Here is a 25,837-nt window from a genome sequence, read left to right as displayed (position 1 = left end):
GCGCATGCTGATTGGCGGAGCGCAGAGCCTCAGCAAATCCGCCGCGCCGTTGTTCCCTGGCGGGTCACGACGGGAAAGCGTCGGCGGCGGCGACAAAGTCGCTGGCGAACGGTGTCCAAAGCCTGTCCTCTGCCCGCTCTCCATGGCGTTTAGTTTCAGGAGAGGCCGGAGGGGCCCCTTCGTGAGTATCGCTCCAGCTAGGGCAGGTCTTCGTCCTCATGAGGCAGGGCTAGCCGGGGAGGCGCCAGGCCGCGCATAGGCAGGACAAGGGAAGGCGGCCGAGCGCTGCGCTTGAGAGAGGAAAAATTAAGGCCTAGGCACGGAAAATGCTTTTCTTTCGCTCAGTCCCGGGCCTGCCCGCCTCCGAAAATACCTGGCTTTGGCGGGGCCAGGAAGGTGTTCGCCAACTCCTTTTTCTCTAGAGAGGCGCGGGCTGGAGCCCCCAGTGCTGAAGTGCGGCTCGCTTGTTTCCAGAGCTTGTTGAGGTGATCCTCGAAGCACAAGTTCACTGCCCTCAAGTAAACTGATAAAAATGTTCATAGGGAAAGCCTCCAGCAGCCAAGAGTTGTATAGTCTGCAGCGGGGCTGTATTATCTTCTAACCTACTGGAAGTAATTGAAGGATTTTATTATTAGAATGAAAGTAGAACATAGTGAGCTGTTGTCTGACTTACACTGTGGGATGGTAACAAGCCTCCTTTTACCTCGGCTGTAGTTCCTGGTGATGATAGTAAAACATCCACAGTCAACAGCTTTCAGCAAACAAAATCTGCACATCAGACTTTCAATATTACAAAGCAGTGCATTTGCAAGATAGGACCAACTGAAAAGGGTATCTTTGTGATGTATCATTTAGTTATTTAATGCAACTTCCTGTAAAAACAGAAGTGTTTCCCATTCATTTGTTCATTATCCTTGGGGAGAAGCCAATTAAAAAATAATAAATAATTGAAAAGGAAAAAAAAAAGAGTAGTCTCTGTAGCAGAGCTGGCATTTAATGTTACCCTCTTTTAAAAAATGTTACATTTGCTACTAAAAGTAATTAGGAATTATTTATAGTTTTAAAATCTAGGTTGAACCTTTGCAAGCCTTTGTAGTGATAGTTCTGTTCTTCCATGCCATACTGTTATGGCTGAGGGTTTCTTCTGACTGCCATATTTTTCTACAAGAGAGGGATGAATACTGTTGCTCCTTTAAGTTTTTTGTCTAGTACTCATTTTTGTATATATAGGAAAAAAACCCAACTTGAACTAAGCAAGTTAAGGTTCCATTTTTTTCATATTGCAGTGTAATGAATGGAAAAACAACATTCATGGATCTTATGTAAATTATGTTCCTAACCTTCATTAGCAGTTGTTTGTACCTGCAAGAGAGTTCAACTTGGAACCATTTCAGGTTTACATTGCATGCAGTTGGTTTTAGTTTTTTTTTAATATTATTTTCATTGTTGTTTTTCTTCATGTACAATTCTGTGGTTTTTTCATTGTGATTCTTAAAGTCATTGTCAACTAATTTTATTTTAAACTGTTTAGAAACATATTGCTCATGGCCTCGTCCCTGCTGCTACCATAGCTCCTAAACCTGCAGTTCCCCGCACCCCTCCCCCTCGTAGTCCAAACCCTTCTCCAGAAAGGCCCAGGTAGGTTTTGAGTTGTTTGGGGTTTTTTTGTGCTTCATCAGCTATGGTAGCATACTAGAAAAGCTTGTTTAGAAGAGTTGCATGTCCTTGCGGCAGTATTTACATAAACCTTTTCATAAACAGAATATGTTTTGAACTGGGGCTGCGCTTTTCTTTGAACCTTGAAGATAACTATTTCTCTCCCACTCCTAACCATGCTAAATCGTTAGGCTAATGACCATTATGGTTATGTAACTTAGCAGAAATTTCAGTCAGTTCAAGATGAATGGACTGTCCAAAGTTAGGGCCATTCAGATTTGGCTACAGTAAAGCATAGCACTGTAGCACTGGCAGTACTGTGAGCTGGGAAATGTAAACTCCTTAGAAAAGCAGCAGTTAAACATTACTGACACACTGTTTTATTGTGTGTTCAAAAAACAGGGACTTAAAAACCTGGCATGTAAAGCTATTTTGGGTTGGATTTGAGTTAGCTATACAGGCAAGGTCAATAAAGAGAAAACAGACATTTATTTTTCTTTTAACTTGTAGTTTCTTACAGGGTTTTTTTCCCCCTCTATGCTTAGTTCAGTTCTGGTTGTTTTCTGTGGTCTTTCTAGTGTCTGTAACATTCCTACTTTATCTTTCTTTTTGACCGCCAGTTGTCATTCCTGTTACAGTCCTCACCATTTCTCTCCTTAAATCTTTGTTCCTTCTTGTTTTCTCCTTAGTCTTCTGTGTAGTCCACAGCACTCCACAAGTAGACACTTCTATCAGTATATGCTTGCCCTAGCTTGCAATCTGCCAGCACCAGAGTCACATCAGTGGAAGGTTCAGAGTAGGGAACAGTGAAAATTAGGAGACAAAATAGCAGAAGGTGGAACACTTTCATCAGAGCACGAGGTAGTGTGATTAAAGGTTAAAGTGAATGCTAAGATTGCAACTGCTCAGTGTCGTATTTTGGAATGTAACTTGGTGTGTTCCATGCCTTTCTCGTGTGTGAATGGTGAATGCCATTGGGTGGCTGTGCTGCAATAGCTCACCATGTCATGCATGTTGCTTTGGGAGGTCATAGTTTAGTTTATAACCAGTCCCTTAGCACTTTCACTTTGTTAGCTGTGAATGTTTTGCTCTGCTGAAGCAGTTGAGGACGTCTTGCAATGAAAAAACTGCAAAGTGTGGCACAGATTGAAGACAACTCTATTCTGTTCTGTCTGTTTGCTTCCAGATCTGCTCTAGCAGCAGCTGTTTTTGCAGCAGCGCTAACAGGGCGCACTGTTGCTATTCCTCAGCCTCGGCAGCGATCACTTTCAGAAGGTGATTCCACCTATGTGGAGCAAGAATGTTTTGAACCATATGCAATAGTCTCAGAGTTCAGAATGGGGTAATGTATACTTCCTGGTTTGATAATCTTATCTTAGAAATAGAATCTGTCAGTGGTACAATTTTACCAAAGAGCTACAACAAACTTCTGCTGTTAGAGACACTTTTTTTTCTTATCATGTCCTAAACTGTGTCTGAGTGTCCACAGTCCTTACTCTCTTTTCCCTAAAGTGATGTCATGCATACGGTCTTCGGAGAGGGAGATTTGGATTGTGCAGCAGTCACAAGTAAAACCAAGCATTATTTCTGCCTAATGACTATCAATTATACAACCAGCTAGTCACTGCGAAAGCATCTGAATTACACGTCAGATATTTTCTTTGTCCTAAGTAATTACTTCAGACTCATCTTTTTGGTAGAATTGGCAGCCTTCTACCTCTAATCTGCCATGATTTTTTAAGGTAGAGAAGAAGATATAACTCCAGTGTTAATATTCTATTTTAAGCATACTTACAGGCTAGATTCCTTGTTTGCAGCTGACCAGTGTAGATGCTGTTTGGATTTGATGTGTATATTGTGAGACTGATGGTTCTACTACTAAGTGTTTGTTTGGAAGAGTAAGCAACACTGACAGAGACTTTAAACTGCTTTCTACTTACAGCACTGACTGGAAAATTGATGGTAGTGAGAGATCATCTCTTCAGTCTGCAGAAATCTCAGGCAATGATGGCGAGGATGAGGACATGGACACTTACCTTTCAAATCCTGATAAACAGACAGAGTCCAGCTGTCAGAGTGATGAGAAAAGGGGAGAAAGTTGTAGCACCGATGCTATTTATGCTGTTCCCTGTAAAAATAAAACGGTAGGGGTTTCAAATGTGTTTGTTCCTTTGTGGTATTTTAGCATATTAATGCAAATATTAAATATTTTTAAGGCTCTTCATTCTCTTCATACTCCTCAGGCATTTTTTCCAACACTTACTTCTTTCTGTGATTCATTTACTCCCATATGACTTAGGCTGGTTTGTTGATCCTCACAGATACCACATCTTTTCTTGTTAGGAAAACAGTGGTGGTGTGTGTAATTATTGTGCATAATTTAGTTTTGTAAAATGTTCACTATTTTATATTGAGCATGATACTTAGTAGATGATGTGCTAAAAGCACTGGAACTTTACTTTTAAATGATGAAAGCTTAGTTAATGACTCGCATCGTGTCAATGAGCAGGGACCTGTATGGAGACAAGGAGAGTCCAAATCAGTAAATAACCTTGTTGCCTTGAAGAGCCGTGGTTTTTCTGTGTTAAAGTCTTGGATTGTCTAACCAGCAATGAGCAGCTTAATACTCTTAAGGCACATCTAAAATTCAGTCCAAAATGATGGCAAAATTTAACAGACAAGAAAAAATAAATGAGTAGTGAAAAGGCAGTAAAATGCTATGTATATAAAAGAAATCAGAACACAGCTCTAGGGGAAGAGATAGTCATCTGCAAGAGGAGAGAAGGGAATGAATCCAAGTGTGAGTGGAATATGTGGGACACTGTTATGCAATCAAAACAGCAAAAACAGTGTCAAACATTATTGGTGACTGCTTCAGTGCTGTGAGGTGGTAGGGAAATGATTGATGTTTTATTAAGAGCAAACTGAGATAGAACCAGCCAAACAAACATGAGATAATTTCACACATTTCAATGACTAAGGTGACAGGGAATATTTGCCCTGTGAACTAAATGTCCGTTGTAGTTTCCTACCTCCAGCTGTTCATGGTAAGGTTTAGATTTTATTTACAGAGCCCTCAACTGAAAAAAAAATGTATTATGTTGAAATATTGGAGCACAATTCTTTGACTGGGACATGGGTGCAATAAAGGTTTTCTACAGAGATCAGGCAGTGGCTGTTTTACCATGGTTTATATAGGCTTGTCTTATTTGCACATAGGAAGAGTTTCCACCATCTCCTAGTACTAATGCTGAAGAGAAAGAGATACCTTCTCGTGAAACTGAGTTTCAGCTGCTGGTGAGAGAGTCAGACAAGCAACTAGAAGGTAAATAAGCTCACTTTAGGTCAAAATGCCCTATCTTTTAATGTTTGGTTTTAATAAAATAATACTACATGCTAGTGATCTGTTCCTTTTGTTTGAAAAGGCCAGTGAAAGAAATGCTACTAAATACTTCACTATTTCTAGTAGCTACAGAAAGTTAAAAACCTGCTTAAAAGAGAAGACTGGTCTGTATTTGCTGTCTGAATGAAACTCCTAAACATCCACTATCCACCAGGGCAAAACCACAGTTGTCTGCTTTCCAGTGTCTATTTCAGTCATTCTGCAGTATGTTTCTGTTGAGATGTGATTCCAGTTTGTGTTCTGGAAGCTGTTGGACTTTTCTCCAAAAACTGGAAAAAAGATGGAACTAGCAATATTTAAAAAAGAAGAAAGCTAAAGAGGTAGAAAAAAAAATTCTATTCAGGCATTTTTCATGGATAACAAAATGCCATGTCTAAGAAAGAACTTTTTTACAGACTGCAGTGGCAGGATACTAGGATGGTTCATCTCTACAGAAGTTGTATCGTTCTTGACACCTTATTATGTCTGGCCATTAAGAGGAAGACTCTGACTAGAGTGTGGAAGATGATCATCAGTCTCATGTGTAACCTTAAGCTCTGAATTAGACTTCACAAATAATGTCTTTGCAAGAAGTACTTTCATTAGAGTATTTTATTAGGGCTTACAAACGCTTTCATTTGTAACTGACTGAAAGATGTGTTTTTCTTTACCAGAAGACCAACCTATCAGCTTGAATGTAAAGGTAAGACTTGTATGAAGAATAATCTGTGATTCATTTTGAAAAAAAAAAAAAAAAGGCTGATAGTTTACAGTCAGTTTAATTTATTGCCACTGGGGAACCTTTTTCATTTGGAGTACAAAAACGGTACTTTGCTAAAACATGGCTATAGAGGTAAAAAAGGCCATAGAAGGTAGGCTGGGTTGTTTGGTTTGTTTTGGTTTTGTCTATCTTCCAGCGTTCATCATGTGGAAGAAACAGTGGGGGATGCCTTGTTATATCAAGAGACTGCTTTTACTGATCATTTTCAAATTCTCAGCATGGCTCCACCAGATTCCTATCTAATCTTCCAGTCTGGGCCCATCTGACTGTTTTCAGAAGTTTGAAAAAGAATACCAAAAGTTTAGTTTTTCAGATCAGTTTGCTGGAATACTACTGACAAAAATCCTCAGTTTTTCCATTGTTAACATCTCCTTTTTTTCCTCAAGCTCATGACTACATATTTTTTTCTTTTGAATTTGTTGGTGAGTTTTGACTCATTCAGTCATCAGTGCCTTGGTATGATAAATTGCATGGCATTGTATCCTTACAGGAACTTCATGCTGTTTCATAAAAAATAGGTTGGTTTTGTTGTGGTTTTGTTTTGGATTTTTTTTTAACCAGCAAAGGGAGAACAAAGTTCTCCAACTTTGTTGAAGAGCATTTTATATTTTAAGGTATTGGTTGAGTTGTCAGTTGAGGACTGAAAGCTCATACCATACCTGACTTGATGATCTGTGAGGTCTCTTCCAACCCTGATGATACTGTGATACTGTGACTATTGTAAAGGCAGCAGGAGCAATATCCATCCTGCCTGGTGAGGAAGCTTTTTAAAACTATTTTGAAGCCATAAAAGTGTTTTGAGAGCTGTGCATCTCTGACAACTAAATAGAATGTTAGCAGCCTCAAGTGCCCACAAGTGAGTGATGGCAGTGATGAGTGACAAAATGACACCAAGATGGGCAAGTGACAAGTCATGTCATGTCAGTATTGGATACAACCTTAAATTTTGTCGATATTAAAGAAATTGCTTCAGAAGTTCTGTTTCTTAAGTTTTCCAGCAGTGATGCTATCCACAGCACTTCAGAAAGGATAACTGTTATGGCAAATTGTCTCATTTTGTATTTCTTCACTAGGAAGAGAAACCATTAGCTGAGAATCTGACCTGCGAGAAGCCTCCACCCTCCCCAGGTACTTGGCCTATATGAGCACTCTGTCCAGAGGGATAAAAGGAAACATTTGAACATGGGATCCATTATTACTAATGCCACAATACACTCCCCACTGTGCAGATCTGACATGTTACTTTTGTGAGGTCTGTGAAAAGGCTGCGGTCAGTCACAGATCACTGAAGCCTCTTCAGTGGGAAGGGGGGTAAAGCTTTCATTAACACAGGGGATTGAAGCAGGAAGGTGTGAGGTGGACTGGCTGGTGCGTGCAGAGTGCAGCCACTTTGCTTAGCGGAGTGGATGTTTATCTTGCCTCTTGTCACCCATGCTAGGATGCAACTTTATTTTCACTTTAAGGAAGGAATGTTTTCTGTCTCTGGGAGACAAGATGGGAACTTTTCTCATTCTCTCTGGCTTTACCTTCTGGGAGCCATAAGCTGATTTGTGCCTTAGAAAGCATTGCTCATACATAATGCTAATGTTAGAAAAAATGGATTTTCACTTGCTGAAACTTGTACCCAAGTCTGAACACTATTTAACTGCTCTGTGCTGTGACACTACAGACCTGTCTGCGCGAGCAAGACGAGTACGGGAAAACCTGACTAGAGAGAAGTTCAGAGAACTGAAGCAAGAAAACTGGTGTCTGAACAAGGCGTACCAGGCTATGGCTCAACAGTTTGAGGGAACAAAACAGCAAATTGAAGAACAGCAATTAAAGATGAAGAAACTAGAAGAAGAAAACCGAAGACTTAAAGAAGGTGCAGAGAAGTCACCTAGAGAAGGTTGGAGAAACACTGAAGTTCTTCTGTAGTTACCTTGTTTCATTTTTCTGATTTCTTACAGCCTGTTCTCCAGGCAAGTATCTATGCAGAACTAGTTTCCAAGCAGTGTTTTCTACATGTGTAGAAATTTCCTCAAGGAGTACTTTAATGATCGTAAAAAAACAATGACTTGTCTGTTTGAAATTTGATGGGGTTTCATTAGTAATTTCTCATAGGATTAGTCCATTACAGTATTGTGAGAGAAGTTCTCTTAGGATTCTAGTTTACATGTTCTTGCAACATTTCTTGAATTTTGATTGATCTTTCTTGTTGGATATTTGTTTTAATAGAGGAGGCTACAGAATTACTTTCTCTCAGGCAGCAAGCACAGGAACTGGTAGATGAAAACGATGCTTTGAAAATGACAGTCCATCGTTTAAATGTGGAATTGAGTCGCTATCAAACTAAATTCAGGCCATTGTCCCAAGAAGAGGTAAGAATCTGAAACATTCTGTTCTCCATTCATTCACTTTCGAGTTTTTAAGATTGTTTTCTCTAAATTTGCCACAAAGTCACCAAATGGCATAGGCTTTTCCTGAAATCTGAAATAAGTGTTCATCATTATGTCTAACAAGTTAGGCTTCCACCTGCATTAGTAAGGTGTATGTTGCATGTGCAACAAATGTTAATTAGAAACATAACCTTGTTGTGACTGTAGTGGACAGTAACTGGTGCTTCAGAAAGCAGGAAGTAATTTCAGTATCTTTTTTCAACTGTATTTTAGCATCTAAAACTGAAAAGTTTACCCATAAGAGGACCACCACCACCATGGCTGGTAAGTAATATAATATCTTTACTTACCTGTTCTGTGCTTACCTGCTGCTAAAAGAAAATAGCATATTTCAGTGAGTCTGACAGTAGGAGTGGTCATGGGTCCACTAGCAGCCAACAGACTTCTGGCAAGAAGACAAATAGTGTGTGAAGTTGAATGAGTTTCTAGTATGTGAAACAACTTCTCCTTGAAGTGCTAATCAAATCTTAAATTTTCATTTCTCAGTGTTATAGCCATACAGAAATAGAGAAGTTCTCCTTCTGCCCTGCTTTTCTAGCTGTAATACCCAAGAATCACATATATACGTACTGCAGATTTCAGAGTGTAAAAATTCCTTTCCCACTTACTAGTGAATCTGGGTCAATTTCGATTATTAAGTGTGTTCACCATAGTTTCAGATTGTTTTTTTACTCAGTTTGCATCCGCATGATGCTGTGCTGCAGATAAGCAAAACTAATAGCTGCCTGTAACCCAGCCTCGTCCCTTCCAAAGCTTGTTCCTAAAGTGGCACCATTAAGTGCTTCTGCAGCTTCATTTTGAGTATGCTGGTCTGTGTGCTTGTGTAAGTCCTGCATATACAACCCCCCCAAATAGCTTTAAAAACTACTAATATATAGCAGAAGTAAATAACAGTGACATTATGGCTTGTAATGGATTTGTATGTTTTTGGTTTTTAAGTTGGATATGAAGTACTTGTCACCTCTTCTGTTGGCATATGAAGACAGAATAAGAGAAAAGGAAGATTTAAATCTTGAACACGAGGCAAGTTGCCATTTAAAGAAAATATACTTGACAGCAGAAAGAAAGTTTGACATTTTGTAGAATGAATTCATTGTAGGAGAGGTTTTCTGTCTAAAATGAAATGTTACTTTATTGGCCTTTTCCGTGCACAGTTACTGTGCTCTCTTACCGGCTTGTCTTGCTTGGTTTTGTCACACTGTTCACACATGCAGAATCAGGCATTTCACTGAGAGATACAAGACTTGTGCTCTCTAACTGGAGTAAACCACAAACACTGTGGTAGGAAGAATCTACTGTGGTCACTCACAGTGGGGATTCAGTGCCCTCTATAGCTGCACTTCTAGTTACAGGCCTGGATTTTGTGGCAGAGGAATATTTCTTTCTAGATGTCTATGAAGTAGCTACTAAGGAATGACAACTCTTTGCTCTTTAGAAAGCTTGGGGGTTTAGTCACTCAATCTTTGAAAAATGGTGATCTGCACTACAGGCTGGGGACAGAGTGGCTGAGAGCAGCCAGGCAGAAAGGGACCTGGGGGTACTTGTAGATAGTAGCTGAATGTGTGCCCAAGTGGGCAGGAGAGCCAGTGGCATCCTGGCCTGGATCAGAAACAGTGTGGCCAGCCAGACAAGGGAGGTTCTTCTGCCCCTGTACTCAGCACTGGTCGGGCCGCACTTTTGAGTACCGTGTCCAGTTCTGGGCTCCTCAATTCAAGAGAGATATTGAGGTGCTGGACCATGTCTAGAGAAGGACAACAAAGCTGGTGAGAGGTCTGGAGCACAGCCCTGTGAGGAGTGGCTGTGGGAGCTGTGGGTGTGCAGCCTGGACAGGAGGAGGCTTGGGGTAGACCTCATTAATGGCTACAACTACCTGAAGGGAGGTTGTAGCCAGGTGGGGTTGGTCTCTTCTCCCAGGTGCCCAGCAACAGAACAAGGGGACACAATCTCAAGTTGTGCCAGGGCAGGTCTAGGCTGGATGTTAGGAGGAAATCGTTGCCAGAGAGAGCGATTGGCATTGGAATGGGCTGCCCAGGGAGGTGGTGGAGTTGCCGTCCCTGGAGGTGTTCAAGAAAAGCCTGGATGGGGCAATTAGTGCCATGGTCTGGTTGGTAGGTTGGTCTAGATGAACGTGGAGGTCTCTTCCAGCCTGGTTGAATCTATGATTCTGTCATAGTTTTTCAAAATAATTTATTTCCTTCAAAATAGTAAGCCATAAAAAGAGCAGAAAATACTGAGCACTTTATATTAGTGCAAAATCACTGTACTATGCTACCATACCCATATTCATACTGAAAATATCTAATACCATCTAGTAATTGACAGGATTCATCTATTTTAATCCAGATTTTAAGGATCTAGCTCTTTTTTAATTCAAACAACTTGTAGCAAAAATGTGTCACAACTCAAACATCTGAATTTTTCTCAGTATTACTGGATTGATGAAACAATTCAGAAGGATGCACACCTGAATTAAAAGAGGAGTGAGTAGTGAGAGAACTGACTGTTAGCAGAAGCTTGAGAAGACACTCCACCATTTTTGACAATGTGAAAATTAAACCAAAATCCTTACCTCTGAAGAATTTCACATGGCATCCTTTGCCTTACAGGAGGAGATGAAGAATTTTAGAGTACGAGTTGAAGAGCTGGTGAAGGAGAACGAAGACCTGCATGAACAATTACATAAAATTAACTGTATTAGTCCCACAGAATGGCAAGTTACATGACTAGATATTACTTTGAAAGCTACTCATAACTTTGCTTGTTGTGTGCAAACTTTGAAGATTACAAGTCTTAAGGAAAAAGGTTGTTTTCTTCAAGCAAATCAAGTTTTGCTGAAGAGCTAATAGGGTTACAATTTCTGTCGTGTTGGAGCAATGCTGATCTGCAATGCCTGAAATAATTCCCAGGCACAAGGACCAAATGGTAAATGTGCAGTTTTGCAACTGAAGCCAACTGTAATTCTGTCCTAGACCTCACAGGCTATGTCACTTCTACACTTCTGCTAACAGTGACAGTGCGCTTCTGACAGCAGCCTGAGAGAGCTGGGACTGTTCGTCCCAGAGAAGGCCCAAGGGAAGCCTAGTGCTGTATGTAAGTGGCTGAGGGGAGTCTGACTCTTTTCAGTGTTGCCTTGGGGCAACCAAGATGTGACAGACAAGCTGAAACAGAGGAGCTTCCCTGTGAATAGAAGGAAGGAGTTTTTCACTGTGAGCACTGTAACACACTGCCCACCTGGGATCTAAACTCTCCATCCCTAGAGGTGTTGAAAAGCCAAGTGAAGGTGCTCCTGGGCAGCCTCTGGATGCCTCTGGTTGAGCACAAGAGCTGGACCAGATGACTTCCAGGGATCTCTTGCAACCTCAACCATTCTATGGATGCTACAATTCCAAGTCTTACTTTCTTTTTTTCTATAGGGAATTGTTGCTTTAGCTAGTCAAATATTTCAAACGTTATTTAAAACAATTTACATTTGGAGGGTTGTGAGTTCATGTCTCTCATAAGCTTACCCTGGGTCCTGGCATTGCTTTCAGTTAGGGTTTTTTATCTGCTTTTTAAAGAATTTCAAATATGATTTTACAAGTTTATGCTGTTGGAAGTCAGTTTTGTTTCTTCTCTGAATGTCAGTCAATATTTGAATTATGTTTGATTTGTAAGCCAGTTACCATTGCAGGCAGCACCTACACACTCAGGCCAAACTGGTCTTGGAAGAAAATGGGTTGTTGAGGGAGCAACTTGGAATTCAACAAGCTAAAGCAAAAGACAGCCACAGACAACATGTTCAAGAAGGTAAAGTGCTTGAGTTGCAAATCATTTGCACCACACCAAAGACAGTACTGCATGTTGGTTTAGATCTGGATTTTTTTCCCCTGAATTTGGCCTTTCTATGTTTGTTTGTTTGGTTTTTTTTGCTATTCCTTGTTGTGTCTGCAAAGCATTGATGGATGCGGGAAACACTAACATGAGACCAATCTCCGGATGTCAGCTGATACCAAAGAGAAATGTCAGTGTCACCCATTAGTACTCCACTGTGACTTGCTCCTCTGAAAAGGTGCCAAGTGCAGTATGCTCATTTTCATAGCCCTTTGACTTTCACAGGTTGGCATTTGTGAGGTATTCTTTGCTTATTTGAACATTCATTTTAGAATTTGTAGGGTGTCTTTAATTTTCTGCCTTGTAACCAATGCCTGTCACTTCATATAGTTAATTATGGGTAGCAGTATTTGCTTTTACACTTTTATAATTTGGTACTGCTTACACTTGCACACATCTTGAAGTGTTACTTACACTTGAAGTGTTACTATTGCTGTTTTATCAGAGGTTGATATTTGCTTGAATTCAGAACACTGGATACTCCTAGTATAGGTGATTCTGCTTTGCAGGGGGGCTGGGACTAGGTGATCTACAGAGATCCCTTCCAGCCCCTGACATTCTGTGGTTCCATGTGATTCCTCTTCTTCCTGTAAAGCTATTCCTTACCAAGAGCAATTTTTCTGGTGATTGATTCCTCTGACTGTATCTCATACGTAGCCTGCTGACCGAATGTTAGAGAACAAACATGTTATAGTTTAAAATCCCAAAACTGAAAGTAAGAGTTCTCAATGAAGTTTAATAAGTGAAAATCAAATCTTAATTCAAAGACTAGGGTGTTCTGAAAGATATTTAATTATGTGAAATTAACCCAAGTCATCAGCGAGAACAGTTTCCCAAAGTTCTGAAATGTTGTACTTGTCTGCCACCTGGTTCCAGAAATACTTCCTTTCTGCATGTAAAGTTTCTGCGTTTAGAAGGTAACAACTTCTCATACCCCAAGACCAAAGGCCAAGCAATACCCCAAAATCAAATGTTCCTCTTTTCAAATCTCAGAATAGCTTGACCTGGTATAGAGTATCACTAGCAAATGCTGAGAAATCTGCCGTCTCTTGCTGGAGATTGCAGACAAGAGCCCTGACCTTCCATTGAGTGCCTGCTGCTTTTTGTCAGGGTGTCCAGTGACCGAAATGCTACAACAGGGGAAATGCAGAACAATGAACAGAAACTGGGCAGGCTGCAGATGTGTGCCCTGGCTGCTAGGCTATAAAAAACATGCTCCATTTTAGGTGCTTTCCCTGAATTACTAAAATCTGCATCAGAGAGTTTTTCAGAATAAAAAAAAGTTTTAATGAGGAAATTACTTACAGCCCTGGAAGAAGTAAATCTTGACCTTTTGGTGCTTTTCCAAAGCAAGCTGCTGTTGAAATATAACCTGACAAATCCACAATTGCATAATGAATCACAGAATCAGTCAGGGCTGGGAGGGACCACAAGGATCATCCCGTTCCAACCTCCTTGCCATGGGCAGGGACACCCTACCCTAGAAGTGATTGAATTAGTTCTGTTATACTTAGTTTTGTTGTTTTTTCATCCCAAAAGCTTCAAAATTGACCAAACAGATAGTACTCTTAGAAGAAAAGAAACAGAGTCAAGAAGAGGAGATAGCAGGGTACCAGAAGCAGTTGGAAGCCTTGCGTTCTACTTGTGAAGAGCTGAAAGCCAAACTGGAGAGCAGAATAGCAGCAGAGGAGCATTTTGCTTTGGTGAATGATCTCAAAAGGTATGAGCTTATACATGGTGTGCAGAGAAACATTCTGCACAGCATTCATGTGATGCTGCATCAGAGTAGGTAGGAGGCAGATGGAAACTTTATCCAGGTAACTGCCCAAGGTAAAGCAGTATTTCAAAAATAGTCTTGCTTTTTGTAGACAATTGAACATCAAGAGGAAAATCCTAGATCTAGAAACCTCCACTGATGTGTTCACTGTGAAGTGCATGCTGCTGAGCATACCTTTTTGCATGGGAGAGGAAGCTTTAAACGTAGCATTTTTATCCAATTTCTATACTGCCAGCAGTGTTTATAAAACATTCACATTCTTTTGGTCCCGTCTTTGGGAAAATGTCTGAAGGATCCTTAAACTCTAAACTAAAAATACTACGTTTCTCCAGTTTTTACAATGTGGAAGTACCATGAAGCAGCAAAACACAAAAGTACTGTCAGGCAGAGTAATGTTGTTCTAAAGACCTTCTGTAACTATGTTTGCCTCCAGGCCGTAGGATACTCCACATTGCTGGGAAGTTCTCAGACCTGTTTTTTGGCACTGGTAGTAATTTCTTTGAAAACAGAAAAAAACATAAGGGAATACATTTGGACTGTACAGGAGATGCTTATCATTTACACTTAGCTCAGGGGCAGTCAAGATGAATTATTTGAATAATTTTCCATGATTTGATATGTTAGAAGATGATCATAGCTCTGCTTGGCAGTGCTGAACGTGCAGCATTCGCAGCGTACCTTCAGCCTGTGTCTTACTGTCACCCAGCTTTGCAGCAACTTAGGGCTGTAATGGTCCACTTCTGTGCTCTTGGGTTTTGCAGCCACTTAGAGCAGGAGCAGGAGGAAAAGCGCCAGGAGGTGGAAGATCTAATGGGAAAGATGGCGTCACTACAAGCTCAGAACAAGAAACTGCTTTTGGAGAAGAACAGCTTCATGTCCGACAAGAAGATCCTGGAAGCAGAAATGGAAGCAACACAAAAGACAAACAGGTCACATCCCTTTCTCATTTTCTTACACAGGAATACTTGTATTTCCAAAAAATAGAGAAATGTCTGCAAACACTATCTGACATCTCACAGCCTGTCACTTGTACCAGTTACAGACAAAGTGTTTCCTGAACACCTCTCCGTCACATCTGGAGGCCTGGCTGTTGAGCAGCTTTGCTGAGCATTATGTTTTCGTGCACACTGTGTGTCAATGTGCAAATTAAGAATGTGTCTTTACTACCAGTAGTTAGATATGTGAATTAGTTGTTCGTGTACTCACCTGGAAATAGGATCTTATGCTTCTTGTAGAGCTCATGCACTGAGCTGGTTCAGAGTTGGGCTTACAACATTTTAAGAAGTAGAAGCAGTATTATGGTTACGCTCCTAAGAACTGCAAGCCTGTAGCTGCTGCAGCAATTGGCATTACTCACAAGGAAAACAGCCCCCAGAAGTGGGCAGTGATACCCTGGGCATTGAAGATCTTTTGTGCCAGTGCACAAGTTGATTTGCACATCCTATACAACTTCTTTTACTGCCGTTATTGATTCCTAAGCTGAAGGTTTTCCTTTTTCTGATTATTTCATAGGCGATTAAAGAAGAAAATGGGTCTTTTGGAACTGCAGTTGGAGAAATCAATGGAAAAAGAAGTTGCAGCCCATCACTATCTGACAAACCTTATTGGTTTGGTGGAGAAGATAGGTCAGGAACGTGATCATATTATTCTTTTGGTAATTATCTTTAAATAATTAACATGACTGAATTGATATTTTACACAATTACCATCCTGCTAGCACAACTTACTGCTCATCTGAATTATCAAAAACTAAAGCGGCGATTTCAAGGTTTGGACTTAGCTATTTAATTCAGTAGGCTTTTGCAAACAGGATAAGGACAGCAACAGATGATTTTCCAGAAGAGTGGTTAAAAGCAACTACCACAGTTTCTGAAGATAACATAACTAAGCCTTAATTCACATCAGCTTTAGGGTCTGCAATAGTATAGAGCAAGTTTAAAATAATGTTTCAAAGTGATTTCAGAGATTGGCTACAGTTGTTGAAGCTACAAGTACCCAAGTGTAGCTCACAGGCATACATTTTATATATGTGTTTCTGAATCCTGAAGTAGTCAGCATGGGCCTTCTCCTGTGGCTGCATATGCACATGATGGCTCCTTTTTGGTCAGCTGTCAGTTTGACAACTTCTGTGTAGTGGAGGCATCTGACTTTGAAGTTATTGGGCCTTTTTGCAGGCACACTTTATTTCCTTTACAAGGTCCTGGACCCGATGACAGTTCTATATACTGTTATGTCTTCAGACTGGTCCTAGCAGTCATTTCATAAAACTTTGTTAAAATAAAGCTCCTCCTGCTGTTCAAGCAGGAGATAAATGTTGCCATCAGTGTTGGGTAAAAAGATCTCTAGTGGTTAATTCCTAATTCTGGAAGAGGAACTATGGTGACCCAGCTCAAATCCTTGTCCACTGCAAGCCGCACTTTTGAGTTGTGAAACTAGGTACAATAAATATCTCCTAGGAATTAGGGAAAGTGGTTCTTATCTTTGAGTCTCTGTTATATCTGCTTACAAATATTCAGCACACCACATTAGAATCATCAGAGATCCAGAATTGCTCCTAAGTAGAAGGTGTGCCACTTGTCTTAATAATGCCCTGGCAGAGCGCTCAGAATACTTCTAGCAGTAACAGCCTATTTTCAACGGTTGAAAGAGATGCAGAACTGTTTGGGCTTATGGCATCAGTAGCTGTGATCCTCTCAGAAGAAACGTATTGTGTCAGTGAGATAGGATTCAGAGTCAGCTAACAAATTACTAATTGGCCATTAGAATAATTTTCAGGATTCTCTTTATATCTTGGTTCTTCAGGCTATTGGTGCTCAAAACAATGTATGTATTTTGTATGCCCTTTAAGGCAGTGGTTACATTCAGTTGTGTGTACTGCATGGTTGCAGGCCAGGTGCTTGGAGAAGGAGAATCATGGTGTTCTCAACAAAATAGTGGAAGGCAGTCTGCGCTTAGGAAGGCTGGAAGAAAAAGTGAAGGTAAGCAGTGTTTTAAACAAAATGCTCTGTAAAGTGTTTGGGTTTTTTAACGGTGGTTAATCTGTGTCAGTGTTTTTGTGAAAGACTTAGGAATGATCTTTTGAAAAGCCAAACAATCATAGTGTAGCTTTCACAAATACCATTTTCTGTTTTGTTTGTACATAGAGTGTCACCAGGTCACTGCACTGATGTCATAACATAAGAGAATCACATCTGCTTGTAAAAAGAATTGAAATTCACATGGTGGTAGTAGTTAATTTTTGTTCTGTAGCCTCACACAGTTTTGATCTTTCCTATTTTTTGGGGGCTGTGCTAGTGCTTGGAGCTGAAGGCCATTACAGTTAGATTTGGAAGAATGTGAAACTACCTTGAGTGTACAGTTGCCATCAAGTACTTCCACATAGCCATAGGGGAGGAGGCTTAGAAGTTCAGAGGCTGTTCAAACATCTAGCCTGATTAGAGAGCACATTGCAGGTGTAGCAGTAGGTATATTTGGTGCTTCAGTAATTGTTTTTACTGTAAACTTGAAGGAGGAGAGCATCTGGTATATTGGGTTAAATATATAAGTAATAGCTGTCCCTTTCAAAAGAAGCTGTTTTGTCCTCTTTGTGCATTTTATCCTAAAGCAGTCTCCACACTTGCACTTTGCTATTCAGGACCTGTACTGCTATTCATGCATCAAAGGACACAAAGGTGCCCCAGCATGTTAACAGTGACCAGCTCCTGCTCTTTCCCTTTAAGGATCAACACAATGAGCTGAAATATAGCTACAATTTGTAAGGAACCCTTTATAAAATACTTAACTGCATAAATACAGTTTTTCTGCCACTTGATAGATCTGTGACTTATGTAGTGGTCAGAGAAAGGACTCACAGGAGATCGGGATTATTTACATGCTGCACATGCTGTGAATTTTAGGTGCAAAAGCAAATACAATTGCATAAAATCTTTCTTAGCCAGCAGCTGTTAATGCAAACTAGAAAGAGCAGCCTGTAGATAAGTTCTTAAATGTCACTGTTTCTGTTAGCAAAATTCTTTGTTCTTTCTTGTTAGAAAAGCAGAGGGCATAAACAGTCACAAAACACCTCAAAGTAGTGTGTACTTCTTGTTTACCATATTAAGTGACCTTTGCTAAAAGCTAGCATGGTTGATGTCTTTGCTGAAAACACTTCCCTTTCTTCAGCACCTCCAGTCAGGTGAGCCACTTGTCTCAGAGGCTTTATTCCTTTAGTCTCTGCAGCAATTTGCAGATAATTTTGGAGATTCTTTTGATCTCTACATAAAAAAAATAAGTATTCTCACAAATCTGAATAAGTGGCCAAACTTTTTGTTTGATTTCTTTTAGTCACAAGACTATTGCTGTCCCAGTATGCAATGCAGATCCTCAAACACAACAGGCCATATTACACACACTGCTTTTTCAGGTGCTGCTGATAAAAATGGAGGTGAATGTGAAAGGGCAAAAGGATTCTTCACTTGCAAGATATGTGCTTGCCAGCACACTTCATGCAGAGTTCTACCAGCCACGAGGCTTGAGCAGCAGCTTCCTATAGCACTACAAACTGCTGCTTAGCAAAGTGAGCTAGATTAGAAGTCTCAGCCTGATTCTGTCAGCTAGAGGAACAGCACTGTCAGCTGCTTCAGGAAATCACAAAGGGCATGACAGCCTTCTGTGGAGGGTTACAGGTTAAAGCTCTCCTGAGCTATTTAGGTGTTACCTGTCTCCAGCGATAACAAGTACATAAACTGCATTCATCTTTCTGGAGGGGTAATAAACCTGTTGGAAATGTGTGTATGTTAGCTATTTCTAGTCATATAAAGGGTGTTGTGCTTTGGCTTTTAGTCATCCTCAGCTATTTCAGTGAAATACAAGATAAGAAATGGAAACTACATCCTCTGCATTAGCCTCCTGCTGTTATGATGAGAGAAACACTTCTAGTTTACAGGTTTGAGTTACTTGGGGTGCCTCAACAGGAGCCTGTATCCTGTCCATTTTACACGTAGTTGGGTATCCTCTGCTGCTGTCTGCTGAAGTCATGGCCTCGTATCTCAAAAGGCACAAGCTCCTCCAAGACTGGGTTAGAGGTCGGACGCAGAGGAGGGGACGTGAAAAGAGACACTGCGGAAGTTGTTCGGGGGAAAGGAAAGGAATGCAGGCTGGGCGGGACAGCCATTCCTCAGAGGGAAGACCTGGCACAGAGCCTGTAGGGAGCAGCCATTCAACAGGCTGGCTTACTTAGCAAAAGCTGCTTTGAGTCTAACGTTAGGAGAACCGGGGTTTAAGTCTCACTGCAGGGGGAAGATGAAACAAGGAAACTTGAGGCTTTGAGTTCTTTATGGGAATAGGATACTTTATCATACCCCCCTTCCAGGCAGGAGAGATCCAAGAAATAAGTTAAAGATAATTAGGTTGAAGTAGACCAAGATAAAAATAGGTTAAAGAATAAAGTGAGATAAGAATAAGGAAATATCCTCTGTGAAGTTTATCTCCAGTGAGGTATTGCATTTTCAGATAATTCCAGATTTAAATTTATGACACAGTATTGGATGAGTTTGCAAAGTCTTTTATGTTAGTGGTGCTCATAAAGTAAGCCTCAGCTAACAGACATTTCCCTTTCCGTGTCAGTTTTGTGTTATGTATGTCTCAAAGTCAATGAGTTATCTGATACTGAACTATTTTTTGTGAGAGGAAGTCATGTACACACACAACTGTCTCATACCTTTGGACATAGTTCTAACCTTTCTCCAGCACAAACAGATTTTCCCTTTCTGATTGATTTCCCAACTATTTACCCTTCATCAACAGCCTGCCTTGGTGAGCTTAAAGGTCTTTTCAAGCCCAAATGATTCTGCGAACTAAGTGCCAGTATCGGCAAGCTTGTTCACTGGGACACATGATATTAGAGCAGAACAGTTCATTGGGTTTGTTGGCTTTTGCATGTGAGCTTCTGTGTTTTGCCTACACCCTCTTCACAGAAACTGAATAGAGGTTTTAAACAAAAATCAAACCTTACCAGATCAGCAATGCAGTGCTTGTGATCAGGGGACCCATCACAGGGCTCTTATGTAGCACATTCTGTGGAGGCAGTTTTCTTTTTCATTGCTGTCTTTTGGAGTAACTAATCATTACTGGTAAAAGATAGGAGAAAAACATGTTCGTGATTGACAAAAAATAGCTTCAGTGCCTCAAAAGGGATCTTGGGATGAGATCATTCCATGTGTCATAGCCAGCAGCCTGTGTCTACAGAATGCTTTGTTGGCTCTCTGCCCAGAAGTCTCCAGTTTGTTTTGTATTCAGTACATAAAGTGTGAAAGGATTATGGTACCCGTGTGTACAGCTTACTGAAACTACTTTAGAAGAGTGTAAATAATGTCCTCTTCAGTACCAGTTGCTGCAGCCACCGTGGATGCCTGCTGTGTACTGGTGATACGTGACCTTGGGCAGACTACCATTTACAGCTCCCAAGGAAAACATGAAGACCTCCAGCTGTATGTTATCACCCTCTTCCTGAAAGTTGTCATCTCTACCAGGCTGTTGGCCACTATCTGCTTCATTTGAGACAAAACTAACAGGAGGCTGCTGTGAACAATTCAAAGGTAGTAACCTGCTGTGAAGTATCTGTTAAGTGCCAGAAGCTTGGCTTGTCAGTGTGTCCAGAGGCACCCCAGCTTGGCTGGGCTCCCACAGGCAAGTATGGAGCCATCTGGGCACTTCACTCACCTTGATGAAGTCATGCTGAGATAGCTTCTGCATTCTTTTGTAAGAGTCCCACCTTGAACATTGCCTCCAGTTCTGGTGTCCTCAGCATAAGGAGGACACAGAGCTGTTGTAGTGAGTACAGAGGCCACAAAAATGATCCAAGAGTTGGAACACCTCTGCTATGAGTACAGGCTGAGGGAGCTGGGGGTGTTCAGCCAGGAGAAGAGAAAGCTGAGGAAGGGGGGGCTGGGCTTAGAGCTGCCTTCCAATAGCTGAAAGGATCCTACAGGAAGGCTGCAGGACTTTTCATGAGAGTGCCTAGAGACAGGCTGGGGGGAATGGTTTGAAGTGGAGGAAGAGCAGGGTTAGACTAGAGCTGAGAAAGAAGTTCTTAAGTGCTAGGGAAGGGATACTCTGGAATAGGCTGCCCAGGGAGGTTGTGGCTGCCTCCTGCCTGGAGGTGTTCAAGGCCAGGTTGGATGAGACCTTGGAAAACCTGGTCTAGTTGAGAGGTATCCCTGCCCATGGTGGGAAGGGTGGAGTGGGTGATGTCTGGGGTCCTTTCCAACCTTAGCCATTCTGTGATTTCAAATAGACCAAGCTACAGCCAGCCACAGGAGGTGGATCAGAACCACTGATGCCTCCTATCTGGTTTCATGCCTGAGTCTCAGGAGGTCAGCAATGGTGCACTTCTACCCTCTGTGCCCCTGCGGTTTTGCAACCTCTCTGTATGTAAGACAGGTGCCGCTGGCAGGAAAGAGCAGATGCCAAGCCAGAAGAGGTAGCTTTGGGATGTGCTGGAGCCACAGGCTTGAACCAGCTCAGGCAGAGCATGGCTTGAAACAGAGCTCCAGCTGCTGCACGATCCACGACCACTAGATAAAAATGAGCATCAGCACTACCAGGAGCTGCTTTGTTTTCAGCCCTTTGTTTGCCAGAGAGAGAGAGACTTGCTCTGGTTCCTAGAAATAATTACGGGCAGCTGCCCTAACGGGAGTGTTGCAGCTTGCTGCCCGGAGCTTGTGGGGACATCAAGAGCAGTGAAAGTCCAGCTGTTCTGTGCTCTGCACTTCCTGTAGGCTAGCTCCAGGCTACTGTCTGCTCAGAGGAACATCACAGGCATTTCAAGGACCTCTCTGGCAATGTAAAAAGTAGAGTAATGTGATCTGAACTTGCAGGCTTCTAATAGTGTGGGTTTAGAACTGACAGGGAAAAGCTAAGAAACAGAAGCTGTGGATATCAGCCTCATGATTAATGTTTTATGTTATTGTTTGTCACCATCTTACTATCTCCAAAAAGTGTAACTCCAACATGATAGATTTTGCAAGAGCTAGAAGGAAAACAGTTTGTGGAAGGGATTACACAACTTGCAGCACCTACCCGAAAATGCCATTTTTCTCCTCCTCCAAGGCATGCTCAGGCTTCTTCCTGAAATTCAGATGAAGATAAAAACTTAGGTAACGCCTTAGATAAAACTTCACATTAGCAAGACATTAATAGCAGTATTTTCAAAGCTTCACTAAGTAGTTTACAGTTGATGCTTCCCTGCCAAAAAAGTCAATCTGTCCTGTAGCTTACAGCAAACATCACATTCTTGCAGATGCAATAACAGTTTAAGCATTCTGTTTGTAATCAGGAGTAAAAAGCTAATATTGGATCCTACCTGTTGCTTTTGTTGAGAGCAGCAACGTGCAACAACGCACAAGCTGCCTTTTCCATTGCCTGATGTTTTTGGGTAAGGAAAGGGGGTTGCTGTTCCAGAGTGCAAAGTCACTGGGCACTGAAGGCTGCCTTCATCTGGAACTTCAACCAACATACAGCACCTGCGACACAAGGCCACTCTTCTCCTCTCAGTGTTCAATTAACCAAGCACCAGAAAGCAAGCACTTCTGCATGGTATGCACTGATCAGTGTGATGCTGGACAAGAGCTGAGCAATGTGCTGCACAGTGTAGTTCCTGCACCTTGGAAACTTCACCCCTAAGATAAACATGTGGTGTGGAACTCACTGTCCCCACTGGGTTTGTGTGTGGAACAAAGTGCAAGTGCAGTCTTGAACAAATAGGTAAAAGCCCCATAGCAACCTACCTGACACAGTTAAGCAGGGCAGTATTTGCGTGCAGATTAAGCTGTAATTTAGTATCTCCAGCCATTGCTTTTTGAGTAAGGAGTTGTCCTTAGTTCATACACAGCCACATTTTTGCTGTTTTCTTTAACTCTTACAGGTATATAGAAAGAAAGTGTCTGGGAAGCTTGGAGATATCAGTCTCAAAATGATTGAGCAGGAGCAGGAGTTTGCAGAGAAGGCTGCTCAGTACCAGCAAGAGCTGAAGCACCTCCAGCGTCTGCTGCAGGACAAGCAGGAAAGCCTTGATGAAGTGCTACAGCAGAAAAGGTCAGTTACAGGCAGCAGCACCCAGTCAGATCCAGGAAGAGAAAGGGTGTTGTAGCTGCAGTGTGCTGCATGTGGAGCCAGGGGCACCTGCAGGGCGCTCCCTTGGCAGCAGTGTGCTATGGTTGCTCCTTCCAGTGAGCACTTTCAGCTCTGCAGCTCTCTGCTGTTTAAAAATTCATCCTCCAAGAATCATTCTAGTACAGCACTACCTCTAAAGGGATCTCTTTCCTTGCTACTGAAGTGATTTTAACTGCATGGCTACTTTTAAAACTGATCTCCTGGAACTTTTCTAAAACGAATGCAGTTGCCAGCCAGCTGAAAATGAGCATCCATTTGCTAACATGCTGACAGCATTAAGCTACAATTCAGGGATCCTTAGGTTAATCATACAATTTTCTCTGCTTCAAGCTCAGCCAAGTATTAACAATGCACCAGTCCTAAAGAAAAAAAAAAGAAAGGCTTGGTTTTAGCCATGAGCAGATGAAATAAAGTCTGGGCGCTGTTCGGCACTGCAGTGAGGGTAAACCAGGCTTCTGGTAAGGGACAAGTGGCAAGAACAAGCAGGAGCTTGTCCCTTTTGAGTTAAAAACAAAACAAGATGCTAAAAACATTCCATCACAATACAAAGGGCCGGAGCCAGCCAGCAGGTGAAGCTTGGGACAGCTTATTGAGGGAGTTCCATTATGTAACTTCACATTCCCTAAAACATCAGCTGAGGAAAAAGCAAATGGCCTTTGTGTTTTGAAGCACATGCTGAGTTACTGATAGCAGCAGATACTCACTCTTGGGTTAAAGTTGTTTCACAGCATCTTTTATGAGAATAAAGTCATCTTTAGTTTTGGTGTTTCAGTATTTTTTTAGCTAAATGGAAAGGTTCAGCTCATGAAATGTAGCCTGGCACAGTCATGGGCAGAGGCTTCAGCTGCCCTTAGGAACTATCCTGCTTTCACCTGTCTCCTTCTGCTTTAATTCCATTCTTGATGGTTAATGCTCTCCACCACCACAAGTTCATTACAAGCAATAGTATCAGGATAATCTTTCTCAATAAACTTTCTTTTTGTCCATCTTCTTTCAATATCCAGTCATAAGGCAAAAGACAGAATGAGCCAGTACTGTGTTAGAGCTGCATTTTACCACCTCATTCTCAGTGCTACTGATCACCAAGGGCTCTGCAACACCTGCTGAGGGGACAGCTTCTAGTGTACACCCTTTGGCAGAAAGGCAGCCTGACAGCAGCTGAGCTCAAGGCATTGATGTTTTGTACTGATTTCTCAGTTCTGTAATCTGGGAGGCAGAAGGCTTTGTGTGAAAGACTGTCTCTAATCCAGAGCTTCAGGTAGTGCCTTGAAGCAACTACATCAGAAGTCTGTGGCATTCAGATTTGTCTGTGCCTTTTCCTTGTAATGACTTCATTTTCCAGGTCAACTGACCTTGATTTCCCTTTTACTTTGTATTCTGACTTACAGAGAGGCAAGTCAGAGGAAGCCAAGAGCTTACACTTGACAAAACAGAACTGTGTGTGGCTGAACACACAGCATCAGTAAAACCTGGCAGCTGCCATGTTTGAAAAATAGTCTTTTTCTGGAAAAAAACACAAAGTGAGTCATTCCTTTATGCTTGGGCTGTCAGGGAGAGTAGCCCACAAGGTGCCAGTGCCTTAAGGGCTGTCCTTCACCATCTTCTCCTTGAGCTGTAGAACAAGGCAGTAGCTGAGCCCCACATCTGACAGTGGGTGTGATCAGAAGCTTTCAGCTCAAGTGGCAGCTGACGGGAGGGACCTGGCAGCCAGTGTGTCAGAGGGCATGGAGCTGTCCTCCTGGTGGAGCCCAGCCTGATGGACAGCAACACTTGGGTGATTTGGATCTCACATGCACTGCTTTGTGTGCACTTAATCCAACTTACTGCACATGTCCAATCTCCCCTGATCACAGCCTGTCAGCATTACCGTTAGCGGCCATTTAAAAAGCAGAATGGGAACAGATTTCACACAGGTCATTTCAAGCATTGAATCCATGGCCTTTGTAAGCTGCTTGCCCACCTGCTGTAATTATGTACTGCTGAAAAACTCCTTGAAAATGAGGATTTCATTTCCTTTCTAGGAAGGTCGAAGGGGAACTTGAAATCATTTGGGAATCCACATCCAATGAAAACCGGAGGATGAGAGAACTCTTGCATAAATCCCTGAAGAGCCACAGGAGGAGCGCTGGCATGGGACATGAGCCATGCTTAGATGAAGTCTCTCAGAAGGACCTGGTTTATAGACAGGATTTCAGCTATTGTGATGTGAAACCTCCATCCCCTACTAAAAAAGAAATTCCTCAGGAATCTCTGTGATAATAAAGATGTTACACATCCCGTTCAGGAGAACTCAGTGCCTGAAGCTGATTATTCAGCAATGAGACTGCATAAACACTGACCTTCCTGCAAAGTCCTGCCTGTTTCAGTGCCACCAAAACGCCAGCAGCACATTCTGCAGTGTACTGTCAGCAGTGTCACCTGGCTTTTGTGGAGGATGTATCAAGATTTTGTACAAACAACGCCACAGAGCTAAAAAAGACCATAGTGGTCATTAATTCAAAGGGGGACTTTCACAACTGCCAGTAGTAGCTTGACTGTTTTTCTGCTGAAGAATATCTTAGAATTACACCTCTGCCACATCTGCTTCCCATTTTAGAGCAGCTTTTAATGCGTGGTTCAAAGGGCAGCAGCATGAGGATGCCACACTAATATATGGTCAGGAATAACATCTGCATACAGCCGAAACAGTGTGGTGAAGTTCAAGTGCCCTAACTGTTGATTGGTGCCCTGCCAGATTATGCACACTTAGTTTTCCTGCAGCAGCTATGGAGACTGGGCAGACA

General features: G+C 41.8%; 1 protein-coding gene and 1 long non-coding RNA gene across 2 annotated transcripts; one reads left to right on the top strand and one right to left on the bottom strand.

The window, feature by feature from the left end:
* The first annotated feature begins 52 nt into the window (after positions 1-52).
* On the top strand, positions 53-25,343 carry CEP89 (centrosomal protein 89). The gene is made up of 19 exons (XM_064159849.1): positions 53-181; positions 1,532-1,638; positions 2,843-2,998; positions 3,599-3,800; positions 4,876-4,981; positions 5,713-5,741; positions 6,893-6,947; positions 7,489-7,707; positions 8,037-8,179; positions 8,471-8,521; positions 9,197-9,280; positions 10,864-10,971; positions 11,932-12,043; positions 13,667-13,847; positions 14,666-14,833; positions 15,417-15,558; positions 16,793-16,882; positions 22,807-22,976; positions 25,076-25,343. Exons 1-19 carry the CDS (start codon positions 143-145, stop codon positions 25,308-25,310), a joined length of 2,397 nt encoding a protein of 798 aa, XP_064015919.1. The 5' UTR covers positions 53-142; the 3' UTR covers positions 25,311-25,343.
* On the bottom strand, positions 3,699-10,901 carry LOC135184271 (uncharacterized). The gene is made up of 3 exons (XR_010305946.1): positions 10,827-10,901; positions 8,563-8,642; positions 3,699-3,784 (listed from the first exon to the last, which is right to left on the bottom strand). It is a non-coding gene; the product is annotated as an uncharacterized LOC135184271 (long non-coding RNA).
* Positions 25,344-25,837: the final 494 nt, after the last annotated feature.

Source organism: Pogoniulus pusillus, chromosome 20 (genome assembly GCF_015220805.1).
Source record: "Pogoniulus pusillus isolate bPogPus1 chromosome 20, bPogPus1.pri, whole genome shotgun sequence".
In the NCBI taxonomy this organism is placed as follows: domain Eukaryota; kingdom Metazoa; phylum Chordata; class Aves; order Piciformes; family Lybiidae; genus Pogoniulus; species Pogoniulus pusillus.
The sequence above is the reverse complement of the archived record's forward strand: the minus strand, read 5'-3'. Positions and strand labels throughout refer to the sequence as shown.

What these genes read in the sequence shown, in the direction of transcription:
- CEP89 (XM_064159849.1), top strand. Translation starts at nt 143, where the DNA reads ATGGCGTTTAGTTTCAGGAGAGGCCGGAGGGGCCCCTTC. An exon ending in TTAGTCCCACAGAATGGCAA is followed by an intron (nt 10,972 to 11,931) that starts GTTACATGACTA and finishes CATTGCAGGCAG; the next exon opens with CACCTACACACTCAGGCCAA. An exon ending in GCAACACAAAAGACAAACAG is followed by an intron (nt 14,834 to 15,416) that starts GTCACATCCCTT and finishes ATTATTTCATAG; the next exon opens with GCGATTAAAGAAGAAAATGG.